General features: G+C 42.0%; 1 protein-coding gene across 1 annotated transcript in view; it reads right to left on the bottom strand.

Annotated features, from left to right (window-relative positions):
* The window catches only part of UTRN (utrophin), a 610,322-nt gene extending 595,608 nt beyond the window's left edge, over nt 1–14,714 (bottom strand). The window contains exon 1 of the mRNA XM_056126431.1: nt 14,584–14,714. Within this exon, the coding sequence (XP_055982406.1) occupies nt 14,584–14,662 (79 nt within the window). The 5' untranslated portion in view covers nt 14,663–14,714. The remainder of the gene's footprint in view (nt 1–14,583) is intronic.
* Between the last annotated feature and the right edge of the window lie 1,779 nt (nt 14,715–16,493).

The raw sequence follows: 16,493 nt of genomic DNA on the forward strand, positions 1-16,493 counted from the left end.
AAATTTATCTTTTAGACTGAGGACCATGTTATCTTTCTGAGTGGCAGTTCTGAGCCAGTCATTAACCCACTTAAAATCCGGTAGTGGTTGCCTACAGGAAAAAAAGATCAACCCATTAGTCTGCTCCAAAAGAGCTTTGTAAATGAGACCCCAACCTCTCCCATTACCCACAATATGCCAACCACTCAATGACCAGCTCCAGACACAACGACCAGCTACAAACTGCCAGTGTTTGTTTTTGTCCCCGTACCAGAATGTGCTTCCTCTGGTGTCCATTTGGCTGCCTCTTACGCATCCTGCAAGACACACCCGCCTCAAATATCCCCTCTTAAGGTTCTCTCCTGCTCACTCTTCATTTCCAAGTCCAGAGCGGGTCCCTCTTCCTTCCATATCCCCACACCTGTCATTTCTAGCCTGAGACCACTGCAAGAACAGAGTGTGTCTTGCTCAGCAATGTGTCCATCACCGGACCACACTGACTGAACCACAATCATTTGAAACCACTGAGGTACACAGTGTAGCAAATCAAATCAGGAAGCCAGGGAGACTGCTTCAGTGTTAGCGCCCATGTCTAGCACATGAAAGGCCCTGAGTTGGATCCCTGCAAGCAGTCTTCTCCCTGCCATCGTGTCTCCTGTCACAAAGTGCAGGTGGTCCTTGACCATCGCCAAGCCAGATGAGCACTTAAGATCACCTCTGGGCCTTAGCATAATTGGGAGTGGTAATAATAATAATAATAATAAGAAGAAGAAGAAGAAGAAGAAGAAGACAATCAAATGATGGAGGCATACAAGCAGACACAAAAAGAAAGGCCAAAAATAGAAATAAGGATTGAATAAGAGGGAGAGGCTGCCTAACTGGGTGGTCAGAGAGAAGAATGTTTTGTTTATGCAGAAATAAATGCTGAGATTTGAAGTGGGGTTTCCAAACTGGGGATGGGATGGAGTTGGGGAGTGACAGGGGGGAGACACAGAGACAATTAGACACACACGCGTGCACACACACACACACACACACACACACACACACACACACAATCCAGCACAGAAAACAAAGCAAATCATATTTCCACTGAGCAAGAAAAGGACAGAGAAAGTCAGTCGGGGGGGGGGGGGGGGGGAGAGGGGAAGAGGAGGACCATTCGCCTCATTTGCAAGCAACTGGGGGTGGGGTGGACAGCACTGCAGGAAAGGTAAACATACCAGACTCCCCTAAAGCTTTCCTTTAAAGCTCCATGCAGATGCTCTTCCCTTCAGAACAAAATCCCCAGTGCTCAGCAAGGCAGCCCCAGACAGACAGAAAGCAAGAATATGCCCACATTCTCCAAATGCCACTCCGCCTTTCACCTACAGCAGGCCACTGCTCTTGAAAGAGCACGTGGAGGTTAAAATAATTCAAGTCAACTCTGGGTTTCCTACCCAAGTTGTACAAAGATGAGATTCGGCCTACTGGTTAGGGAAGGCTAAGCTATGTGTTCTAGAACAGATCACAGGGGCTGGAGCGATAGCACAGCAGGTAGGGCGTTTGCCTTGCACATGGCCGACCCAGCATCCCATAAGGTCTCCCAAGCACTGCCAGGAGTAATTCCTGAGTGCATGAGCCAGAAGTAACCCCTGTGCAATGCCGGGTGTGACCCTAAAAGCAAAAAAAAAAAGCGAAAAAATGGCAAATCACAGCTACCATATACAAAATAAAAGACAAAATACATTCTGCACCCTGACCTTTTCTTAACACCGTAATGAGAGTAAGAGGAATTCAGACACATATGAAATTGTATAGATGCATTCCCCCAAAAGGTAGCTTTTGGTGAAGGCCAGGAGCATTTAACACCAAATAAGATTCCACTTCCTTTCTCCAGCTCTGAATTCATACTAGCATTTATCAAGCTAAAGTTATAATACCACTTTAAGACTGATGATATAACAATTCTCTGAAAAACAGATGATTCACCACTCAGAACCCGATTTTTGGCTTTAAATTTCTGAATCTGCCGTGGGGCAGATTTTTCTGGTATTATTTTGTGGTCTATTTGTTTCAAATAAATCTGAAAAGGCTTCCTCCTGAGCGGTTCGTTAAAACCTACCCCATACTGTCACATGGCCAACCTCTGCATTAAAAATCTGTTCAAGCAGAAATTACCACCCTCTCAGGCCTTACAGCTGCTCCCTTTTTAAGCCTCGAATCTTCAAACCTACCTCAGGTTCCCATCAAATGCTGAGGCATGATCTTCAATTCCACACAATGACATGTAGAGAAGCAATGACATCACTTAACCCATCCTGAAGGTGGTTTAGTCAATGAAGAAATGAAGATCTCTTCACAGAACTCCAAAGCCGCCAAAGATTAGAGCTCAAAGACATCACTGCAAATAACACTAAGGCTTCGAGAGAGAGAGAGAGGAGGCTTGGTGCTCAGCTTGAATTAGCCAAATGAATCCAAGGAGATCCCCAAACCTATGGGGGGGGGGGGGGGTATTAATAGATCCCTGTGAAACTTCCTAGAGTGGTTGGTATGTCAACTCACTTCACTCCGAATTCAGCTTTGACATAAAAATTACTATTTACATGTTAAAACCCATTCATTTTCAAAGAAATAGCCAAATGATTTTAAATAAATGTAAAGTAAAACTGCAGTGTACAAGGACTAACTGTTCTCTGCTTGTGGGGGGCAAATGGTGGGGGAGGGGGAATTTGTGGAAGGAAGAGGACACCAGCAAAGTGGACACCAGCAAAGGGCATGGTGGTAAAACATTGTATGCCTGAAACCCAGTCATTTTTAACTTCATTTGTAACCCAGTCATTTGTAACTTCAAGTATCTAAAAATATCAAAAAAGTTTTTTTAAAAACTAGGTTTTTGTGCTTTACATTTTCACATCTCATAAATCACTCCTATTTATTTTTAAAAAATCACTCCATGGGTCTGGAGCAATAGCACAGTGGGTAAGGCATTCGCCTTGCATGCGGCCGACCCGGATTCAATTCCCAGCATCCCATATGGTTCCCTGAGCACCGCCAGGTGTTATTCCTGAGTGCATAAGCCAGGAGTAACCCCTGTGCATCGCCAGGTATGACCAAAAAAGCAAAAATAAATAAATAAATAAAAATTTAGAAAAATAAAAAATCACTCCATTCATATGAATGTACCATGACTTAATAAAAGAAATAATCAACATAGAGAATGGATGTAGGATTATTTTTCCTCTCCGTAAGTTACTGACACATCTGTCTTAGATATAATTACTTGGAAAATATCCATAATGACTTTTAAGGTGAACTGGTCAGAGCTCATGAAAGAGCATCTGATACTCGGCTCCAAACAGAAGAGATGAAAAACTCTGAGCCTTAATATCAAGAAAGTCACTGCAGATGTTCCCTGGTACTCCTTGAGCATGACTTCAGGTTCAGTGGGGCCACAGTAAGAATTGCACCTATCAGTTTCATCTCTCTCCTGCCTCAGATTCATGGTGTTACCTTTGCTCAACATGATCCAAACTATTCACTGACACAAAGAAAAAGAAAAACTTTTCCGAGACCCAGAAGTCCATTCCCTCTTTGAATCACAAAAGCGATGAAAAGGTCATTTTAGAAAAGATAGTTCTTAAGCAGAAATTATCTTTAACATTTGGCTACAACTCTCCCCTCATAATCACAGAACATTTCACCTTAGATCCGGAAGTGGAAGAAGTCCATCAATCAATGGCACCCAAGAGCTTATTAAAATTTCCACCTGCTCAGGCTGGAGCGATAGTACAGAGGGTAAGGCATTTGCCTGGCACACAGCCGACCCAGGTTCGATCCCTGGCATCCCATATGGTCCACCAAGCACCACCAGGAGTAATTCCTGAGAGCAGAGCCAAGAGTAACTCCTGAGCATCACTGGGTGTGACCCAAAAAGCAAAAGAAACCAAAAATTCTGCACCTGCTGGATCCCTAGAATCAGGCTTATGACTGATCAATCAGCCATCCAAAAGTGTCTCTGGCTTGCAGTCCAAGTTCGGATTCCCATACCAAATGAGGTACATGTACACATGAATTATATATATATATGTATATATATATATATTCGATTGCCCAGTGGGGGGGCCTTCAGCACCCTCAACCAGCTGGGTACTGTCATGGGCATCCTGGTGGCCCAGGTGCTGTTGCGCATGTACTGAGTGTTAATATCATGGGGTTCACTACATGAGTTGACAGATTCAGGTCCTTCAGACTTGGCCCATTCTTCACCATAGACAGGTTGCAACATTTTTAGCTTTTTGGCTTTTGGGGTCACACCCGGCAATGCTCAGGGGTAACTCCTGGCTCTGCACCCATGAATCACTCTTGGCGGTGCTCAGGGGACCCTCTGAGATACTAGAGGGATCAAACCTGGATCGGCCGCATACAAGGCGAATGCCCTCCCCACTGTGCTATCTCTCCGGCCCCAAACTGCAATGATTCTTATTACAGCTCAGCAGCAACTGAGGAAGCATTCAGGGTAGAGAACAGAGAAAGATCTCACAAGGCTGGTGTGCATGGTTAGAATGTGGGGGGCCCCAAGTTCACTCTGAAATATCGCAGGATTACATACCCCTGGCACAAGGAGGAATGAGCACTGAGCCCTAGAACATTGCTGGGTATAGCTCTCCTGTGCCTCGCCCCCCCTCCCCCCGAAGTATTTACTTTTTTTTTTTTTTTTTTGCGTCTCACCCTGTGATGCACAGAAATTACTCCTGGCTCATGAGCTCAGGAAGTACTCCTAGAGGTGCTCGGGGACCATGTGGGAATCAAGCCTGGGTCAGCCGCGTGCACGGCAAGCGCCCTGCCCGCTGTGCTATGGCTCTAGCCCCCGTATTTACTCTTTTGCATATGCCTGTTGAAGTTCAGTGCTCCCTCCTGATCCTGCACTCGGGGCTCCTGGCACTGTTCAAGGATCAGATGCAATGCCAGGGATCAGCCACGTGCAAGGCAAGCACCTCAACCCCAATTCCTTTTGTGTGCTTGTTTATTTAGGGGCCACACCCAGCAGTACTCAGGGCACACTCCTGACTCTGCATGGTGGTGCTGGGGGGAACCAGATGTGGTGCCAGGGATCAAACCCTGGTTGGCCACAAAAAAAGGCAAACACCCTACCCACTACACTATCTTTCTGACCCCTGTTCATTTTTTTTCCCATCTGTATTATTGGCGGCTCTGCCCCACCCGAGAGCCCGGCAAGCTACCGAGAAGATCCGGCCCACATGGAAAAGCTTGGCAAGCTTCCTGTGGCATATTCAACATGCCAAATCAGTAACAAGTCTCACAATGGAGATGTTAGTGGTGCCCGCTCGAGCAAATCGATGAACAATGGGACAGTGCTACAGTGATATATATATATATATATATATATACACATATATATATATAACTGTCCACAGGTTTCTTTAATAATATATAAACATATATATATATATATATCCAATTAGTATCAACCCTTCAATCATACTGCCCTCTACCCCCACAGGTAAATCTTCATCAGAACACTGAACCAAAAATTCACATTCAGCTCAGAACACTGGACTAAAATCTTCTAAATATTAAAATTAAAGCTATGTAATATCTTGATACAACATTTGTTCATTTGTTTGTTTGGGCCACAGCCAGCTATGCTCAGGGCTGCTTACTCATGACTCTGTGCTCTGTGTGGAGCTGGAGATCAAATCCAAATATGTCACTGTAAGGCAAGTGCCCAACCCTCTGTATACTATCTCTCTGGCCCCTTAATACTTGTTAAGCCATAGTAGATATATTTATTTCATTGAGAGACATATACAACTTGGGAAACACACAGTCATTTTTGTTAGGTGTCTCTGCTCCGTCAGAAACAGCATTGTTTCTCCTCCTTTTTAAAAAGTAGTTACATAATTAAACATAAAAACTATGTAACTGGACTCGTAATTAGTAGTCATGCTGCCACCAACCCCAACAAACCTCATTTGAAAATATTCACTTATGAAATCTCATTCTCCTATTTTTACATTTTGAACTCAACAGCTATGGTGAAAACTTTTATTTTTAAAGAAGCTGCATTTTTTGGAGCAAGAGAGATCGCCTAAGGGGTAAGATGCTTGCCTTGCATACAAGCCAACCTAGTTCAGACCCCAACACCACCTGTGGTTGGTCCTCTGAGCACCCTGAGGCAGGATCCCTGAGTACAGAGCCATGAGTAAGCCCTGAGCGACTGGGTAATAGTTGCCAAATGAGTGTATGTGTGTGTGCACACACACAGGCGCATGCACACAATTTCCCTAACTCTGCTAGAGAACAAGCATAGAAGAGAAAAGCTTCACAGGTATAAGTAGCTCAAAGGCACCAGGACCAAGGCTATAAAATATAAAAACTACAGAAAGCAGAAAGCTACTGGAATCTATAAGAGCAAGTTCTGGAGCAGAAGATGCCAAAAAAAAAGCGGGGGGGTGTAACAAGCTGTAGCTTGGATCTCTCTGAGCACAAGCCATGATTCCTGTAAAAACATATTTAAAAAACTCACAGACTCACATTTCAGATAGAAGTGTCATTATCATTATTATTATTAAGCAGTTAAGGCATACAAAATAACACGAATACAGAAAACTTTTAGCCTCCAAACACTGCTGAGTGCAAATATCTAGCCAATACGTCTAAAGTCCCCAAGTATGCTTTCCCAATTAAATTTTAACTAATATTTACAACGGCTTCAATGATAGTGCATGTTCCCAGAAAACCATCATATCAGCGTCTATCTCTGGGCTCGGACAAGGTTCAATAAAAACCAGGTTTTCCTATTTATCTATATAGTCTCTAGAACACATGCAACCGTTCTTGCTTTTCCGTGGCAAACAGATGACTGGCAAAGTTTTCGCAGCCATACTAAGAGACTATGGGCATCATATTAGTTGAGAATGAACTAATGATTGCACTACTCTACAGGATAATGAGGAAATAACGGGGAGAATATTTTAACCTGCCTTACAAGAATGGCTGCTCTCTACTGCCAGAGTTGAATTTCCTTCAGGGTTTCTGTCCCTCCTCACAAATCCCCAGGGCTCATGGAAAAAAACCAAAACCTGCTCAAACACCTGCCTTCAGAGCACAGGTATTCCAGTCAAGGAAAGCTTGGGTGTGGTGTGAGGGGGTGCGAGGGGACTCCTTCCCACAGTCCCTTAAGTGCTTAAGAAAATTTCCTGAGAATATTTCTTTAAAATGACAAAGAAGCAAGCAGGCCGGTGACCCGCTCTGTACAATTTAACCAGTCTTCCCTGAAGAAAAGTCTCCAGAAGTCAGACAAAGAATCTTCTTCAGACTGTGCACAATACCAAACCTGATGCAGGAAGTTTCCTTTATCCCGGGGTACCTCTGAGGAGGTTTGCGCTGAATGTGGCCAGGTATCGAATTCCATGTGAAATCATTTGTTATATTTTTTGTCTTTGGCCTCCGATTTTCTTCCCTCCCCTCCCCCACCAAGTTTTTCAGTCACACAGATACCCATCTGGGCATCAGACCAGTTCTTAAACCGTGCCAAATCGCAGCGCCTCTGAAATCCACTCCCTTTTTTAGACCAGTCAGTCAAAAGCCTTGAGCAGCAGTTGCAGGAAAGGCAACAAGGGAATTCATGTCAGAAACAGATGATCAATTCCTCTACCTTCCACCCAAATGGCTGCCTTTCTTTACTCTCTACAGAGAACGACAGAAGCTGGAGCCAGGGATGGCTAATGCCAGCCTAGCAGCAGGGTTGGGGGGGGGGGGAGGGGGGAGTGTCACCATCGGTGACTCTTGATAGGGGGCCGGAGAAGCTGATTCCTCACTGCACAACTATGAAGGTAGAAATTGAAGACCTCATCAATGTCATTCCCGAAGACCTCATCAATGTCATTTCCCGGGGAAACTCAGAAGCAACAGCATACAACGAAGATTCCTCACAGAAAAGCTGCAGAATTAGCTGCCTGGCCAATTAGGAACCTGGGCATGCCGATTACAGGTCAGATCAGATGCTTCGGGAGCAGATGACCTGAGTTATAATCCCAGTTCTGGCACTTTCTAATTCTGCAGCCTTTCCCATTAAATAAGCACTCACTGTTCACCTAGGAGGTGAAGTAGCCTCTGGACCAGGTGCCAAGGACGGACACACGGGCTCCCTGCTCCCATAGAAAAACAAGCAAACAAGAAGAGCAGCATGAGGTCAAGGAAAGAAAAGACGGGGACTTAAATATAATGATGCAGTTGAGGGCATTCTGGGGTGACACTTTTCTGAAACCAGTGAAGAGGATGAAATTTTAACCTCAACAGAGACCACAAGGAAGGGACTGTCACGCCAAGACAGAAGAGAGGCGGGCAAGGATCCTGGAGTAGACGCAACTTGGTGTTTGAAAGTGTTTGAAGACCAGGTGGCTGATTACTTCCATGTCAGAGGTGAAACCGCAATTCGGAGTTTAAAATTCTTAGCAAACTCTTTCTAACAAGTCTGTGTTCAGGAAATGTAGGCAGCTAAAAGAATTCTCATAACCACGTGTTAGATTCCATGGCTTACTGTATGCAAGCATATTTCACCTTTCAGGTATGGTCCATAATAGGGCCGTGACATTTTCTTTAATAGAGACCCCAGGAGTAGAAATGAAAAGGTGAAATGAGGGACTGGAGCAATAGCACAAAGGGTAGGGCGTTTACCTTGCACACAGCCGACCCGGGTTCGATTCCCAGCATCCCATACGGTCCCCCAAGCACCACCAGGAGTGATTCCTGAGTGCAAAGCCAGGAGTAACCCCTGTGCATCGCCGGGTGTGACCCAAAAAGAAAAAAAAATGGTAAAATGATGATTGGGCTGGAAAGATAATACAGCAGGTGAGGTGACTGCCTCGCATCCAACCAACCCAGTTTCCTTGTCTGGCACCCCATAGGATCCCCGGACCTCTGCCACAAGTAATTCCTGAGCACAGAGTCAGGAGTAAGCCCCGAGCACTGCCAGGTATGGCCCAAAAAGAAAGAAAAGGTGAACTGAAACCAGGGCTCTCGGGCTTCCTTCCTTCCCTCTTTCAAAGAACGCCTGGAATCATATGACAATGTGTTTCACCTAACATTTAGCAATGCCCTTTCCCTTCTGTGAGTCTGATTCCTGTCCCTGAATCGTCATAACTTCCACACAGGTCCCTGTTCTCTGGATCAGGCCTCAGGTCTAGCCTCTGGAGAAGGCGCTGGGCTGGAACTTAACCTCATGAGCGCTGAGAACAGAAAAAAAAAAAGGGGGGCTTCCTCCACCTTCCTGGCTTTAAAGTGTGTTAGTTAAGGACAGCATGAAATCACTGTGAGGATATTCTTGGCTATTACATGGATCTCAAACCATTTTGTTCTTTCCTGTTTAAAATGTTACAAACAGAAACTTATCCTTTTTACAAGGCCAGATTAGCAACATCTTACACTTTTATTTTTTTTTCAATCTTGGCCTACTTTTTCAAAATATTTACTAACTTGTTAAGCTTTCTGCAGCTCATTAATTCCATCTGTCAAAGATGCAGAGATTGATGGCAAACTATTTACATGTCCTTAAGTAAGGGAAAGGATGTGCTACTTTTAGCTAATCCCAGGCCCTTAACCATTACAGGTCAAACTCTTCCAAGTTTTTTTCCTTAAAGTTCAGTCATTTGAAGTCATTGTATAAGCCAGGTAGAAATGCATGACTTTCATAGTCATAAATAATTTCATCACCTAACTGATAATTTTAGTTTTCTGCTGAGACCTTTAAAATAACTTTCTAAAGTGTTAAAATCCTCGTACAGCATGAAGCAAACTAATAGTTAATGAGAGTAAGATCTACAAACCTGGGCTGGAGCTATAAGTCCAGCTGGTCGGGTACTTGCATTGCACATTGTCAACCCAGTTTCCATACCCAGCACCCCATATGGTCCCCAAGACCGTCACGAGTGATCCCTAAGTGCAGAGCTGGAAGTAAGCCCTGAGCACGGATGAATGTTCTCCCCTACCCCCAAATCCCCAAAAAGTTGTACTTTAAAAAGACTAACAATTCAAACATTTAGGAAGAGTTGGGTGAAAATGGTCACATCTTTACCTTCTATATTCCATCTGGCCTGGTAACTCTATTTTTAGGCTTTTTTTCCTCTCCTCGAGAATATACAGAAATGCTTATGCAAGAAGTTGACAACAGCATTTTTGCAACAGAAAAAAAATACTGGAAACACCATATAGATTCAATGTTGAAAAATGGTTAAGCCATTATTTTCCAAATATTTTGAAAGGAGCACAAGATCTAATGAAAATAAATTTTAAAATCTTTTTTATTTATTTTTAAAGGATGCTGTGGACAAGTAATTTTAGAAGATAGTGGTTTAAATTTACTATATTTCTTTAGTGTTGGGCATCTGAACAGATCATACAGACTCTCTGTGGAGCTAAGTCAATTGGAGTATATCCCTAGACGATTATGCGTTCATAAAAATGTTACAAATGTTTGTGTGCATAAGCTCAGAAATGTGCAATTGGAAGCCACGTGAAAAAAAACCTGAAATTGTCAGGGTGTAGACAAAATGTTAATAGTGGTCATCTTGGCATTTTGAGTTTATTGTTTTCCCTTTTTATTCATACATATTTTTAATTCTTCAACAAGCATGTATTACTAAGCTCTTGTACTTTTGAAGACCCTCAAATTAAATTACTAAAAGTGTTATAATGCCAAGGTTATGACTGTTACTTCATTTTTTTATGGCACCTACTTCAAAACATATCGAAAGCTAGTTGCTGCATACTTGAGCTATGAATCACATTTTTTTGGGTAGATTATGTTGCAAAAACCAGCAGATAAACTTGGATCTGAATGGGCCTTTTCGTCCCAGTCTTTTTTTCTGAATAGCGCATATTTTACTCTTTTTCACTATCACTATTAATATTCAGTAATAATGTTTAAATGGTTAATTAACCATTTTATGGTTTAATTAAAACCATAATTTAAAAGTTGAAGGAGGGGGTGGGAGGGATACTGGGATCAGTGGTGGTGGAGAATGGGCACTGGTGGAGGGATGGGTGTTCGATCATTGTATAACTGAAACCCAAACACAAAAATTTGTAAGTCTACAACTGTACCTCATGGTGTTTCACTAATAAAAATTTAAGAAAGAAAAAACAAATTTTTGTGTTTGGGTTTCAGTTATAAAAGGATCAAATACCCATACCTCCACCAGTGCCCATTCTCCACCACCACCAGTCCCAGTATCCCTCCCACCCTCCATCCCCCCATCCCACCCTACCTCTGTGGCAGGGCATTCCCTTTTGTTATCTCTCTCCTTTTGAGTGCTGTGGTTTGCAAAAGAGACAATGAGTGGCAATCTTGTTTGGTCTATAGTCTACTCTCATCACGAATTTCCCATCCTGAGAGGATCCTCCCAACACCCTTTATTTGATGCTCCCTTCTCTATCTGAGCTGCCTTTTCCCCTAGCGTGTGCGGCTGTCCTCAAAGCCATGGAGTAATCCTCCTGGTACTTACCTCGGCTATTCTTGGGTGTAGTCTCCTATTTTGTTACATTATGTTCCCCAGATGAATGCAATCTTTCTATGTCTGTCTCTTTCTTTCTGACTCATTTCGCTTAGCATGATACTTTCCGTGTAGTACCATTTATATATGAATTTCATGACTTTTCTAAGAGCTGCATAGTACTCCATCCAAACACAAAAATTTGTAAATCTACAACTGTACCTCATGATGTTTCACTAATAAAAATCTAAAAAAATAATAAAATAAATAAATAAAAGTTGAAGGAGGATTTTTAGCCCAGAGTAAGTCAAGAAAATCATCTACATATAATGCATAATCATCACCATCATCATTATTCTTGAATATATATTCACACAAAATTTGTTGCTTTTAAAATTTTGTTTCATTTTTCAGAGAGGCACACTTGGCAGTGCTAACGGACAACTCCTGGCTCTGTGTTCAAAGGTCATTCCCGGCCATCCATGTTTGGGGGACTCTCTATAGTGCCAGGAATTGAACCAGACTTGGCTGCATGCAAACCATTTTAACCCCTAAATTATCTTTCTAGACCTTCCTTTTTAATTTTCTTAAGTTTTTTTTTTCTCCAGGAGAATTTTTATTTGAATCTGCTTCCTTCTGGACAGATAGGATATGAGGGTGGGGCCAGAGTTTGGGATTATAAAAATGCAACCTCAAAAGCATATTGATACACTTAATTTCTTCATGTATGAAGATACTTCTTTCCCCCTCCAAATTCTTGAGTTTGGATAGTCTACATGCCTGGCATATAAAAACATTGGTGCATTTTGCATTCGGTTATTATATTTGTTATTGCTGTGGTTTGTTTGTTTCTTAATTTGGGGGCCACACCCTGCGGTGATTAGGGCTTACTTCTGACTGCACTTACAAGACAATTTTTTATGTAAAGAATTCTTAAAAAGTTCTTTGTATTCCTCATCTATACCCAATAATTTTTTAAAGATGTGGCTAACGTACATAGTTATAAATATCAAAGACCATACTATAATGGACATACACTCAAAACTATCTAAGAATATACCTCCTCACATTTCCAAAACATGGCAAGCACGGCTATATTAAATGGTCTCTCATTTCCCTCTTTGTTTATGTCTGGCTTTGACATTTGTTTATGATGCCTATTTGTTCATGATGACATTTGTTTATGATGTAATGTCTTTGTTTTTGGCATTAAATTTATGTCTATTTATACCATACTCCTACAAAACCATAAATAGCTTGCATCTATGTAGTACTTTACTCTATTAAAACATTGAAAAGAAAAAGTAGTTTGGAGGAATGAATATCCTCAAAACATCCTTTTAAAATGTATAATAAGTTGCACCATGTATAGATCTTTCCAGCTTCACAGCAGTAGTTTGCCAAATCTACTTAATTAACCAACCAAAATCTTATCCATTAACCAACACCAGTATTGGGGAGGAATTTGATTTATGTATTAAATGAGATCTTACTTTCAGTGTATATTTCTGTAGTTTCAAATAATAAGAAACAGTTTCCTAACATAATATAAAGACAGTTCTCATAGCACACACACACACACACACACACACACACACACACACATATATTCTGGGTTCCTTTTTGTTTTTAAAATAACCCTGGATGTAATTTTATATTCAATGTCACTCTCAATGCTACTTAACTACAGTGTTCACACCCAGGGTGGAGCGCTGTGTACTTTTCAAAGCTCAGAAATGCCCTGCAAGTTCAAAAAACATTCTGATGAAGCCTATGCAGCCATTTCAAACTTTTGCAGGGGAAGTAAACCAGCAGTGCTCAGGGGTTACTCCTGGCTACACTGAAGGGACAATACATGGTACTAAGTATTAAAGCTAGGTGGGCCTGCATGCAAGGCCAGTGCCTGAATCTCTATACTATATTTCTAGCTAAAACCTTTGTTAAAATATATTTTTATTCAACTAGTCTTTGGGCGGAGGAGGGAGTAGAGGAGTTGGGCCACACTAGGTTGTGCTCAGGGCTTACTCCTGGCTCTGTGCTCGAGGGTCACTCTTGGAGGTGCTCGGGGGACCACATGTGGTTCTGCATACAAAGCAAGTGCCTTATCCTCTGTACTATCTCTCCAGCCCCACAACTAGCCTTGAGTGGACTTGATGTATTGCAATTTTTAACTCCCCCAGGTAATTTGCTCAGGGTAAGTCAAAAAAGCAAGTGATCTCCCTAAGTTATCTTTTAAAACACTTATATAGGGGCTGGAGCGATAGCACAGCGGGTGGGGCATTTGACTTGCACGCGGCCAACCGGGTTCGATGCCCAACATCCCATATGGTCCCCTGAGCACTGCCAGTAGTAATTCCTGGGTGCATGAGCCAGGAGAAACCCCGGTGCAATGCCGGGTGTGACCCAAAAAAGCAAAAAAATAAATAAATAAAAATTAAAAAAATAAAAAGCTTATGTGAATTGGAGGAGAGCAGGACCCTGGTGCAGGGATGGGTATTAGAACTTTGTAGGACCGAAACTCAGTCATGAACAACCTAGTAACACTGTATTTCAGAATGATTCAATACATTTTTTAACTTAAAAAAACGCTTACATGAGAATCATTCATCTTTGTCTATTTGATTAGATTACTTAGGTCAAACCTGCACCTTGAGAAAGTGCATAAGAAGTTTCAAAAACAAGAAGCAAAGATAGGACATTAAATGGCTACCAACAGGGCGGTGGGTAAAGCTGTACAGTAACAGACACAAGACTTCAGAAGAGTCCTCCAGCCAGAAACATTGCATTCCTTCCATAAGTACACTCGCTTCTAACCTTCGGAACCCAAGTTCCAAGGGAAAACACACTCTGCTGTATTCTTGTCTTAAAGAGGTAGTCTTGGAAATGAACAGCCTTCAGTAAGAGGTTTTCACTGAGCAAAACCAGTCAACATAAAATGAGACCAAAGTGGACCGAGAAATTATGAGTCTTAACTATGTTACATTGCCTTTTACCATAAAACAGTCAGAATTATGCTTCTTGAAAGCTTATCTCCCAAGAACAAAGCAAAACAAAACAACTCTGGTAGTTAATTTATGCATAAAAATCATTTTCATGTCTTATTGCCTACCCGATCTGGACTTAATGATGTCGCTGAATTCGTTCTGCCCATCATCAGGCCTGGTCTCCTGGTCTCCATACTTGGCCATTTCTGTGGAGTTTCAATACAATCCAAAGACTTTTCTAAGTCTTCTTTTAAAATTTTTTCAGTCTTCTGCAATGGCCAGCATCAATACCTGAAACAAGAGAAGGTGGTAACTTGAAATATAAAAATATGTAAATATATATACAGTCATATGAAGTTACATATAATTAAATATCAACCATTCAGCAAATATTTATTCAATGGTCAATACGTTGTAAGGCGAAGGGGATATGGCTAGAAAAAAGAGAGACAGCCTGTTCCATTATGGAGCTTGGAAGCACTAAACATTTAGTTATATAATTTGCTCGAGCGGGCCCAGTAACGTCTCCATTGGAGACTTTGTTGTTACTGTGTCTGGCATATCGAATACTCTCGGTAGCTTGCCGGGCTCTCCGAGAGGGGCGGAGGAATCGAACTCGGGTCGGCCATGTTGGCTGCGTGCAAGGCAGACGCCCTACCCGCTGTGCATCATAATAATCATGATATGTTATAAGTGTACAAAACAGAAACAGAATGTAATAGGAACATACAGCAGAGAAGTTCGACCTGTCTTGGACAATGAGATGGTTGTCTTGACAGCTGAAATCTGAATCAAGACGTCAAAGAAGAGAAGAACTTAACTTCTAAACAAAGAGAGGTGGAAAGAGAAGCAGCTAAGAGTCCTCCCATGGGAGGCAGCAGCAAAAATCATGGGTCTCCAATCAGCTGAGTAATTTTGGAGAAAAGGAATTCAACAGGAGAGAGATGAGATCAATGAGGAGAGGTGAGGTAGACAGGACCTGGAAGGGGTAGCAGGGACCTGAATGCCACCAGTAGCCTTTTGATCTTCCTCTCAAAAGCAATGAAAATCCAACAGTTCAGAAACCAGAAAATAACATGATGGGCCTGATTTTTTTTTAAAGATTCTACTAGCTGGAAGATGGTGCAGAGTGAGGAGTCAGAAAGACCAGGCTCAATACAGCAAATGTTCATTGAAGATCCTAAAAGCCAGGAGTGATGTTGAATGAACACATCATTCAGTCCTCCAGTTATGTTTGAAAAGTTTTTATTATAATACAGTGTGGTAAGGGAGGAATTCCTAATCTTAACCAAATTATCACCTCAGCAATAATGAAGTGTCGTATGATACAATGGAAAATATATTACATCAGCTATGCAGTATCCTTGCCAGAGTGTTCACTATGAAACTGATCGTGAACAGACACATTTCAGACCGTGGAAAAGTCATCAAAAGAAATGAGCTGAACTCTTCAAACTTGTCGATGTCACGGAAAACAAAAACACCTGAGGGCAGGAGAGCTTTCCGGATTAAGGGGAGCCTAAATAGACATGACAATCAAGCGTGAGCTTTGACTGACTCCATAATTCACAATAAACTGTGGGGTAATAGACAATATTACTCTATCTGCATGAAAGTTCTTTCATGAGGGGCTTAAGCCCTGAGCACTGCCAGGGTTTAAAAGAAAAATAAAGGCCATCATCACAGTGATAATACAGCAGATAGGGTGGTTACCTAGACTGACACAGGCCCAGATTCAATCCCCATCATCCCATACGGTCCTCAGACCCCAACAGGTATGACTTCTGAACGCAGACCCTGAACATACAAGATGTAGCCCGAAAATCTACTGTAGCACTGTAGCACTGTCCTCCTGTTGTTCATCAATTTGCTCGAGCGGGCACCAGTAACATTTCCATTGTGAGACTTGCTGCTACTATTTTTGGCATATCAAATATTTGATGATCATAATCATAATAAAGTTCTTTAATGACTTGTTAAGGATTAAAGTTAACGGTGAGTAGCAAAAGAACTATGATGCTATTTTCAACTTTGG

Source organism: Sorex fumeus, unplaced genomic scaffold (assembly GCF_029834395.1).
Source record: "Sorex fumeus unplaced genomic scaffold, SorFum_2.1 ptg000061l, whole genome shotgun sequence".
Classification (NCBI taxonomy): Eukaryota; Metazoa; Chordata; class Mammalia; order Eulipotyphla; family Soricidae; genus Sorex; species Sorex fumeus.